The sequence below is a fragment of the Nematolebias whitei genome, chromosome 5 (assembly GCF_014905685.2).
Source record: "Nematolebias whitei isolate Nwh7 chromosome 5, NemWhi1, whole genome shotgun sequence".
NCBI lineage: Eukaryota > Metazoa > Chordata > Actinopteri > Cyprinodontiformes > Rivulidae > Nematolebias > Nematolebias whitei.
This window is the reverse complement of record NC_056502.1, coordinates 35,894,675-35,906,106: the sequence shown is the minus strand read 5'-3', so window position 1 is coordinate 35,906,106 and position 11,432 is coordinate 35,894,675. Positions and strand designations below refer to the sequence as shown.

General features: G+C 40.9%; 1 protein-coding gene across 1 annotated transcript in view; it reads right to left on the bottom strand.

The window, feature by feature from the left end:
• Positions 1–11,432, bottom strand: part of spire1b (spire-type actin nucleation factor 1b) — a 71,504-nt gene that overhangs the window by 40,317 nt on the left and 19,755 nt on the right. The window contains exon 3 of the mRNA XM_037677137.1: positions 375–611. Coding sequence (XP_037533065.1) covers positions 375–611 — 237 coding nt within the window. The remainder of the gene's footprint in view (positions 1–374; positions 612–11,432) is intronic.

Here is an 11,432-nt window from a genome sequence, read left to right as displayed (position 1 = left end):
GGGGGGGGGGGGTGAGAATCGATTTCTCTAAGGCTGGAAAAAAAAATCTGTATGACTTTTTAAAACTGTTTATTGTTGTCGCTGTTGTTCATTGTTGTCATCATTCTTTGTTGAAATCAGGTCTTTCTTGTAAATGAGTCCTCGAGGCTCAATGGGATTTACCTGTATAAATAAAGGTTGAATGAATGCAATGCTCCCTTCAAGCTGCAGCTATTTGCCTCTAGTGGAGGAGATCATCCAGCCTGATCCATACCTCCATCTTATGGGAAATGTCTTATATTGTAAATTTGTTTCTGGCACTATCCTAAACTCTTTCTCTATCACCAACACAAAACCAAATAACCTTAAACTGTGAGGACTCTCTTGTTACGCACCTTGAGGATATCTCTGTAGCTGTGAACGCCAGAGGGTTTATCAGGCTCGTCCTCTGCCTCGTCCTCTTCCTCTGTGGCCTCATAGCCTTCATCAGGGCAGGCGTCCTTTTCTGCCTCGGCCATATTTGTCATGAGATCAATGAGGTGCTCCAGAGGAGGACTCAGCTCCCGCTCCTCGTTCTCCTTCAGGCCGTAGTCCAGAGCTTTGTAGATCATGATGCCCAGAGACTCGATGGCCTGCAGGAACACAAGTAACAAGATTAGACTTGATCCAGTTCTAGTGAACGTGTACTGACTGTGTTAGCTAAATATTGTGCTATTAGTTCAGCGTGCACCGTGATTTGTTTGTGAGCTTGCTGCTTGTCTAGCTCAAGCGAAAAACAAAAAATGTTGGTTTGAGTTGTTGTGTCATGGAATAAAATCAGTTTTTGTGTCAAGTTTCAGCTTAATTCCTGTAACAATGTTCTGGATTTGTCAAAAAGACTCGGTTCACTCAGCTACAGGTAAAAACACACACTCGTTGTTTTCAGACCAGTTTTCAGAGTGTGACCATGAGAGCAGGTGAGCTGATAGTGAACTCTAAAAGAGGGAAACCATCATGAAACCATCATGAAACCATCATGAAACCATCAGTGCGCTCAATTTTTACAACAATTGCTTTCTAAACAATCTGAGTGCATGGATTAAAAAAAAATCCAAAATGAGTTTAAAACCTCTTATTTTGTTTGTACTTTATCAGAATCTAAAGAAACAATATGCAACGATGGTATCTATAATTCTATAGTTTTCTTTGGGTTAACATTAAAACACAACAGTCAGACAGACGTTCATCAATGAGCATGTTTTCGTAAGGTCGACAGACATTTTGGCTCCAGACACTAAAACACTGCAGCACAATGAAAACTGCTATTCAAACTAAATTAGTTTTATTTGCAGTTCTTCCAGACGTCTGTCTCATCCTCATCATTAACAATGACATTAATTGTATTCAGGCACAAAGATAAACGGTCAAAACTCAAATTATTGTGCACAAACATCAGGATTATGTGTGACTCTTTGCATGGAGGAGAACAAACCTGCCTATGGCTGCATTTGTTTTTGTTTTCTGTCTGCAGAAAAAAAATAATCCTCCACAGCCCTTATCTTTCTCTGGACCATGATGCCCATAACTGTGTCTGTTTCTCTGTCATGATTTCTAAATATGTTAAAAAACTCTGGATATAATTTATTGAAACTCTCAGAACGTAATCACTGGATGAGCAACTAGAACTGATCGACTTGTAGTGTCAACCTAATCCAAGATGGCTGCCACAGCTAAGCTACTTTAGCAAACACAGAAATGGCTATAGCTCAGTCAGTTTTCCAGATATGTGAGCTATACTGAGCTCAGATGTGGTGTGGTTGTAGCGGAGAGGTTTATAAAAATGTCTAACAATGACAAAGAAATAAACAATCAGTTCAGTTCATTGTTGCCCAGTGGCGACTGATCAATAGGGGGCGCTAGGGCGCCGCCCCACCACTCACACCACTCACCATATTACCTTAAAGACATGAAAAAATTAAATAATAAAATTAAAATATTTCAAAATATATGTATATATTTTTAGTTGTGTAAGATATACTGTTGATGATCCATTTAAAATTGAGGGTGTTGAGATTTGTAGAGTTAATGAGATGAAATTTTTGGGTGTAATCATTGATGAACAGCTAACATGGAAAAATCACATAAATTCTGTAAGAACAAAAATATCTAAATCTATTGCAGTACTATACAAAGTCAGGGAATTATTAAATGATAAAGCTCTGTACATGTTGTATAACACAATCATTGTTCCACATTTAATCTATTGCATTGATGTTTGGGGGAAAGCATGTAAAACATTTACAAAACCTATTTTTATTTTACAGAAAAGAGCTGTAAGAATTATCACCAGAAAGCATTACTGTCACCCATCAAGCACATTATTTTATCAACTGAAGTTATTGAAGTTCCATGATTTAGTAGATTATAGTATTTTATCAGTTATGTATAGGGCTCAAAATAACACATTACCATTAAATATCCAAAGAAATTTTGTTAAAAGACAAAGTTGTTATAATCTTAAGGGGATAGAGATATTTGTCAAACCAAAATTCAGAACTAGTCTGAAGGGAAGGTCTACCTCAATCCAAGGAGTTGGATTGTGGAATGGTCTAGAGAGTGATGTGAAAAATGCCAAGTCAATGTGTACATTTAAGAAAAAGATCAAAGCTGAATTGTTAAAAAAATATATATGAAGTAGCTTAGTGTGTGTTTTGTATTAGAATTAGAAAAATTAGAAAGAGTTATTCATTTTGTTCTGTTACTTAAAGATTATTATGATTGAAATAATTGTTTGAAAAAAGGGGCAGATATAATAAGATTTTTTCTTCTTTCTGCTGCCTTTCATTTTAAATCTTTTGTATCCTTTTTTTTATATTGTTATGGAATTGTTTTGTACTTTTTTAAAATGAATAAACTATATACCATACCATACCATATATATTTCATAGTTAATGATGAGTAAAGTTGTTTTTATCAAAAAGGTTGTCTCTGATTAAGGACGCATTTCCGCACTGGGGACACAAGAATCTTTACTCATAGACTCTCGTTAAAAGTTGTACACGTGCAGTTAGCTCCTCTTCGATACAAGTTATAGGAAGATTAACTCTCCTGCGCCCAGAGTACAGGCACACGGTCTGGACCATGCTTCCGGTCCTGGAACAGATCGTGCAGTGACACTTTTTATTTTAAGCAAATGGCACAAGTATACAACAAACAAACAAATGAAGTATGCAAAAGAACCCTCACTTATATGAAAAAACGACCAGGGGTGTTAACTAGACAAATACATGCAAAGATTTACATATAGAGATTTTCCCGAGGGCCTTTTCGTTGGTAGAGTCTGTTATTGATTTATATAGTCTGTGTCTAATTGGAGTTATAGCCCCCCTGGAAAAAACTCCACCAGCTGCTACTGTTTTTGCCAGCTTTTTTTTTTTTTTTTTTAAACATAAAGTATGACCAAACTAAAAAGAGATTATTTGTTGTTGTTTTTCTTGTTGTTTTTGTGAAGTGCATCATTTGCCATCAACATTATACAAAATTAATTATGACATTTTGTCAAAGTAACACTGAGTGAACCTCCACAACACAGAATAATAAGTGGAAAAAAAAATCTGATTTCATTTTTTCACTTCTGTTTTATAGAAAATAAGTAAAAATGTGTGAAACTGAATGACAGCAACAAGTTTACAGATGACACCTAAGACTTTTTAACACGTTTTAAACAAACGAACAGTAAATTGTAACAAACTGCAGGATTTTAGAGTTCTCCTCGTGACTAAAGCCAACAAATCTCCACTCTCCTTTAAAATCTCCCTGACTGGTTCCCAGGCTTTCAGGCGGAATGATGAGATGGAGAAAAGGAGCAAGGGAAGAAAGAAAAAACAAGAAGGAGGAAAAGAAAGAAACAGGGTGAGGATGTCAACCCAGATTTGGTGTGAGTGCAGATTAGCAGCAGCTGCCATCATATGAGGAAACAACCTGGTCAAACAGCAGCAGTGTCAGGACTTCTGTGGCAGAGAGGAGAAGTTATCAAATGAACAAAACAACTTGAAAACACATGTATGTTGCATTAGTGCTTCACTGTAGTTTAATCAAAGTGCTCATTTCTATAACCACATCGTAAAAACAGCTGAACTCTATCACCTGCATGTGTTCATGTTGCTGTCTGCTGCCAAAATATCTCACGCGTTGCTGAACAACTTGTAATGAAACCTGTCAGAAATAATCGCTGGGCGTAGATCTTCAGCTGATTAACCTTCGGAGCCAACCCCATTCATAACGACTGCTTCGGTTAATCAAAATTAGCCAACACAAAACATCTATAACGTTCATTTTTGCTGACATTTAGCTAAATTCTTAGATCTCTCCTCTTAACTGGAGTTAGTGGGAGAGACCATATCTCTCCAGTTTTAGTTTCTCTCCATTGGCTCCGTAAAACCAGACTTGAATTCAAAATCTTACTTCTAACCTACAAAGCTCTCAACAACCTAGCTCCATCTTATATTACAGATCTTATTGTTCCATATTTTCCTAACAGAGCACTTTGCTCTCAGACTGCAGGTTTACTTTCAGTTTCTAGAGTTTCCAAAAGCAGAATGGGAGGAAGATCTTTCAGTTATCAGGCTCCTCTCTTGTGAAACCAACTTCCAGTTTCTGTCCGTGAGGCTGACACATTGTCCAGTTTTAAAACTAGACTTAAGAATTTCCTTTTTGACAAATCCTATAGTTGGGGTCGGCTTGGGTTTCCTGAGCTGTCCCTTAGTTATGCTGCTATAGGCTTAGACTGCTGGAGGACAAACTGACCACACTATTCACTCTGCTACTGTCTTTACTTACTCGGCTCAACCTGTTTTATATTTGTAATTTTTTTTTCTATCCTTAACATGTGTTTTGTCTTTCAGGGTCACCTGCACCTACATATGGACCTACCATTCTGTGTTCGTCTGTCTCTCCTTCCTGTCCTCTCAAACCCAGCTGGTCAAAGTAGATGGCCTCTTGTCCTGAGCCTGGTTCTGCTGGAGGTTTCTTCCTTTTAAAAGGGAGTTTTTCCTTTCCACTGTTGCCATTGAGCTTGCTCAGGATGGGAGACTGTGATGAAGTGAAGATTCAACGAGTCTGCTGCTTCCTTAGATAGAGAACTTTTACTAATTGGCTTTTCTACGGGGCAGCACGGTGGCGCAACTGGTAGAGCTGCTGCCTCTCAGCGAGCAAGTCCTTGGTTCAAACCCCGGTCCAGGGGCCTTTCTGGGTGGAGTTTGCATGTTCTCTCCGTGCATGCGTGGGTTTTCTCCGGGTACTCCGGTTTCCTCCCACAGACCAAAAACATGCATGTTAGGCTGATTGGTAACTCTAAATTGACCCTAGGTGTGAGTGAGAGAGTGGATGTTTTTTTGTCTCTATGTGTCCCTGTGATGGACTGGAGACTTGTCCAGGGTGTCCCTCACCTCTTGCAAAGTGACTGCTAGACATGGACACCAGTGACCCAAAAAGGAAGAAGTGGGTAAAGATGATGTATGGGTGGATGAAAAATAACTTTATGAGCAATCTAATGCAACATCTTGGGATGCCATACTCAAAGCTGCTGTTGTTTTTCTTTCGGCTGCTCCCTTCTTCAGGAGTTGCCAAAGTGAGCGAACTTGTACAAAAAAATTGTTAATTGGCCTTCCTGCTGTATCCTGAGCTCGACCCTGCAGCCTCAGGATTAACAGACTAGTACACTGACTCCCAGCTACTACCACACCAAACTTTCAATTCAGTTTATTTATACAGCGCCAGTACACAACAAAGTTGTCTCAGGGCACTTTACAGGATGTAGAAAAGTCCATCCATCCATTATCTTTACCCGCTTATTCCATTTTGGGTCACGGGGGTCGCCGGTGCCCATGTCCAGCAATCACTGTGCGAGGGGCGGGGTACACCCTGGACGGGTCGCAAGTCCATCACAGGGCCACATAGAGACAAACGAGACAAACAACCATTCACTCTCTCACTCACACCTAGGGACAATTTAGAGTTACCAATCAGCCTAACATGCATGTTTCTGGTCTGTGAGAGGAAATTGGAGTCCAGGAGAAAACCCACGCATGCACGGAGAGAACATGCAAATTACACCCAGAAAGGCCCCCGGCTGGGATTTGATCCTGCGGCCTTCTCACTGAGAGGCAGCAGCTCTACCAGCTGAGCCACCGTTCATGTTTGATCAAAACATCTATAACTGCTCTCATTTCTCGTCTTATGAAGAGCTTCAAACTCTGGGATGAAAGGCGACTAATTTACTGATGTCCAATGAACTCATCAGGATACTTAAACTTATTTTTACTAGTGCGCATGAAGCAGCTCTGTAAATTATCCCAGGGATGTGGAGGAATGAAGAACTGGACATAGTCACAGCTGCTGCTTCTTCTTTCATCTGTTTCCTCTTCAAGGATCTCCACAGTGAATCATCCTCCTCCATCTCACTCCATCCTCACTTCAACTACCTCCATGTCCTCTCTAACTTCATCCATGTATCTCCTCTTTGTCTTTTTCCTGGCAGCTGCATTTATAACATCCTTCTATCAATATACCCACTGTCCCTCCTCTGGACATGTCCAAACCACTGTCCCTCCTCTGGACATGTCCAAACCATCTCAGTCTGGCCTCTCTAACTTTATTTCAGTTGTTCAACCTGTGCTGTACCTCTGATGATCTCAATCCTAATCTTATCCATCCTTGTCACTCCTAAAGAGAACCTCTTAAAGGTTCCTCACTCCTAAAGAGAAACATAAGACCTGAGGAGCAACTTGACAGTAAAATGGAAATGTGGTGATGAGACATCACACATCAGAGTGAGATCAGTTTCAGATTTGTGGGTGTGAAGTGTCCCACATCAACAGCCTCATCAGTTCCAGTCTATCTGACATCAGTTCACTGCACCCTGGGTTTGACAGAATATAAAGGCATGAGAACATAATAATATCAGTGGAGCAGTGGTTAGAGCCGTCGCCTCACAGCAAGAAGGTCACAGGTTCACCATTTCTATTTCTGTGTGGAGTTTGCATGTTCTCTCTGTGCATGCATGGGTTTTCTCCAGGTACTCCAGTTTCCTCCCACAGACCAAAAACATTCTGATTAGTAACTCTAAATTGTCCCTAGGTGAGAGTGAGAGAGGAGTGAGGTCTCATTTGTCTCCATGTGTCCCTGAGATGCTGGAGATAACCAGCTCACTGCAACCCACAAAAGGAGAAGAATGTAAAGAAAATAGATGGGTGGATGGATATTTGTTGTTCCAGTATTTTGCTGTAGCGTTAAAGACATTTACTACATTTGCATAACATAACAGTCATCCCCATGTGTATGAAAATATTTCCACGATGATAGCACATCAAACAAGAATGTAAGACGTTTCCACCGAGGCACGAACAACGGCTCTCAGAGCTTCTTCCTCCTGACACACAGTCATATGAGTGATCACGGTGGTTTGTTTTTTACTGACACAGAAGAACAGAAGGTCGTTAAAACTGAAGTTGCTGTTTACTTGTTGTTTGTTTAAAGCTATAATTTATGTTATACTTCCCTCAAAATATGCGAGTTCAGAAAAAGCTCCTAACTGCTGACTGAATTTTCTGTTTATAATAAACACTGATTGTGACGTCAAACTCTAATCCTTGGGAATCTTTGGAGCACGGACATTAAAAGATCTCGCATAGTCGAGCTTTACCGGGGAAAAGTGAGAAAGCACAATTCTGCACAGTATCCTGGTTGACTGTTTACAACACTAAATATGACCACAGTTCTGATACGTTTGGGACATTGTGTAAATGTAAACAAATTTAAATTATTTGTAAATCATAATTTTGTAAAGCATATCTTATTCCCAATGGATCATAGTAAACAAATGATAAAGCTAAGAACTTGTACCATTTAAGTAAATAAAAAGGCAGTTTTGTGGGCGGCATGGTAGCTCAGTTGGTAGAGCTGATGCCTCTAAGCAAGAAGGCTGCTGGTTCAAATCCCAGCTGGGGTCCTTTCTGGGCAGAGTTTGTATGTTCTATGTGCTGTGTGGGTTTTCTCCCACGAGTGAGAGAGTGAATGGTTGTTTGTCTCCATGTGGCCCTGTGATGGACTGGAGACCTGTCCAGGGTGTCCCTCGCCTCTCACACAGTGACTGCTGAACATGGGCATCAGTGACCCCCATGACCCGAAAAGGAAGAGGCGGGTAAAGATAATGGATGGACAAAGGCAGTGTAGCGACTTCAATCCACAAAAAAAATTGCTGCCATCTGAGTAGAGTTTGCTCTGTGACGTGGCTCCATTAATCCATGCTGAGTCCACCTTGTATTTTTGTGTATTTATTAACACAATTACTTTTGTCATCCAGCAAACAGTGTCTGTATTAATTTACATGTTGGTAAGTTTGATGGAAAAATACATTGATCAAAAATGCGAATTTCAAAAATGTGAATTTCAAAATGAAGTTTTTAAAGTGATGTTTCTAAACTGTCGGTCCTCCAGTGATGGTCAACAGAAAAATTTGCAAGAAACCCTACTAACACAGCATTTGGTGCAATTACTCAGAGCAGCTAAGTAATATGTGACCACGCCCCTCAGGCAATTACCTGCAGTGTTGGACAAATCTGAACACCTGTGCCACCATAAACAACACATAACAGTCATTTTGGCTCTTACAGGCAGTTTTGAGTTTCAGGTCAGATGCACATCTCTTCGAAGGTGCATGTTTCCACTGAGAAGCATCCCTTCTTCTTTCAACAACAGTCTGTAGATGTCTGGGAGCTGAGGAGACCAGCTGCTGGAGGGACTGTTGTCCCATTCTGGTCTGATGATGGATGTTCAACTCTCCAGGGTTTTTGTTGCTGGTTGTGTAACGGAATGGGAGCACATTTTGTTCTAAAAACTATAGACCCTTTCCAAAAAATTAGCATATCACGGAAAAGTTGTTTAACTTCAATAATTCCATTCAAAAAGTTAATCTTTAATAGATGATAGATTCAGGGCCCACAGTTTAAACAATTTCAAGTATTTATTTGTTTATTTTTACATAATTTGGGCTTCCAACTCATGAAACCCACAAAAACAGGATTTCAAAAAATTAGAATACTGTGAAGACATCAGCCCAAATGTTGCAGGACATGAATGTTTTAAAGTGAGTGTGACACACTAATCATCTAATAAACTCAAAGCACCAGCACAGGTTTCCCCAGGTGTCAATAAATTGCTTCAGTTTGGTTCAATTGTCTCAGTTCGGTTCAATATGGGGAAGACTGCAGACATAACTGGCCAGAAGACCATCAATGATACCCTCCATAGGATGGGTAAGCCACAAAAGTTCATAGCTAAGGAGAATGGCTGTTCACAGAGTGCTATGTCCAAGCATATCAATGGAAAGTTTAGTGGAAGGGCAAAATGTGGCAGGAGAAGATGCACCAGCAAAAGAGATGACCGTGGGCTTCAGCAAATTATCAAACAGAGAAGATTCCAGAATCTGGCAGAGATCCAGAAAGAGCGGAATGAGGCGGGAGTCACAGCTTCAAAAACTACCACATTCAGCCTCATCCGGGAGTTGGGCTACAACTGTCGGATTCCTCAGTCCTCTTTTCCGATGAAAGTAAATCGTGCCTTTCATTCGGAAATCAAGGTCCAAGGGTTTGGAGGAAGAAGGGTGAGGAACAGAGCTCACACTGCTTGAGGTCCAGTGTGCAACATCCACAGTCAGTCATGATTTGGGGTGCAATGTCTGGTGCAGCTGTTGGTAAACTCTGATTTCTTAAATCCAAGGTCACTGCAACAGTCTACAAGAATGTTTTATAGGACTTCATGATTCCTTCTGCTGAGGATCTGTATGGAGATGCAGAGTTCATCTTCCAGCAGGACCTGGCCCCTGCCCATGCCGCCAGAAGCACCAAAACCTGGTTTGATGCCCATGCCACAGTGCTTGACTGGTCAGCCAACTCACCGGACCTAAACCCCAATGAGAAACTATGGGATATTCTCAAGAGGAAAATGAGGGAAACCAGACCCAACAACAAAGAAGAGCTGACAGCAAGCATCAAGGAAATCTGGGCTTCAATAACTCCCAGGCAATGCCACAGGCTGATTGCTTCAGTGCCACGTTGCATCGAGGCAGTGATTAAGGCAAAGGGATTCCCAACCACGTATTGAAGATTAACATATCGTTTTGAAAGTACTATATTTTGATTGATTTGTTGTGATCCTAATTTCTTTCTTTTTTTCCTGCAAAAACTGAGTAGTGTGGGCTGATGTCTTCACTGTATTCTAATTACAAACCGGATTCCAAAAAAGTTGGGACACTAAACAAATTGTGAATAAAAACTGAATGCAATGATGTGGAGGTGCCAACATCTACTATTTTATTCAGAATAGAACACAAATCACAGATCAAAAGTTTAAACTGAGAGAATGTATAATTTTAAGGGAAAAATCTGTTGTTTCCAAATTTCATGGCGTCAACAAATCTCAAAAAAGTTGGGACAAGTCCATTTTTACCACTGTGTGGCATCCCCCCTTCTTCTTACAACACTCAACAGACGTCTGGGGACACAGGAGACCAGTGTCTCAAGTTTAGAAATAGGAATGCTCTCCCATTCATGTCTAATACAGGCCTCTAACTGTTCAATCGTCTTGGGCCTTCTTTGTCTCACCTTCCTCTTTATGATGCGCCAAATGTTCTCTATAGGTGAAAGATCTGGACTGCAGGCTGGCCATTTCAGTACCCGGATCCTTCTCCTACGTAGCCATGATGTTGTGATTGCTACAGAATGTGGTCTGGCATTATCGTGTTGAAAAATGCAGGGTCTTCCCTGAAAGAGATGACGTCTAGATGGGAGCATATGTTGTTCTAGAACCTGAACATAGTTCTCTGCATTAATGGTGCCTTTCCAGACATGCAAGCTGCCCGTGCCACAAGCGCTCATGCAACCCCATACCATCAGTGATGCAGGCTTCTAAACGGAGCGTTGATAACAACTTGGGCTATCCTTGTCCTCTCTGGTCCGGATGACATGGTGTCCCATTGTTCCATAAAGAACTTCAAATCGTGACTCATCTGACCACAGAACAGTCTTCCATTTTGCCACACTCCATTTTAAATGACCCCTGGCCCAGTGCAAACGTCTGAGCTTGTGGAGCTTTCTAAGAAATGGCTTCCTCTTTGCACTGTAGAGTTTCAGCTGGCAACGGCGGATGGCACGGTGGATTGTGTTCACTGACGATGCTTTCTGGAAGTATTCCTGAGCCCATTCTGTTATTTCCTTGACAGTGGCATTCCTGTTTGAGGTGCAGTGACGTTTAAGGGCCCGGAGATCACGAGCATCCAGTAGAGTTTTACGGCCTTGACCCTTACACACAGCGATTGTTCCAGATTCTCTGAATCTTTTGATGATGTTATGCACGGTTGATGATGATAACTTAAAAGTCTTTGCTATTTTACGCTGGGTAACACCATTCTGGTATTG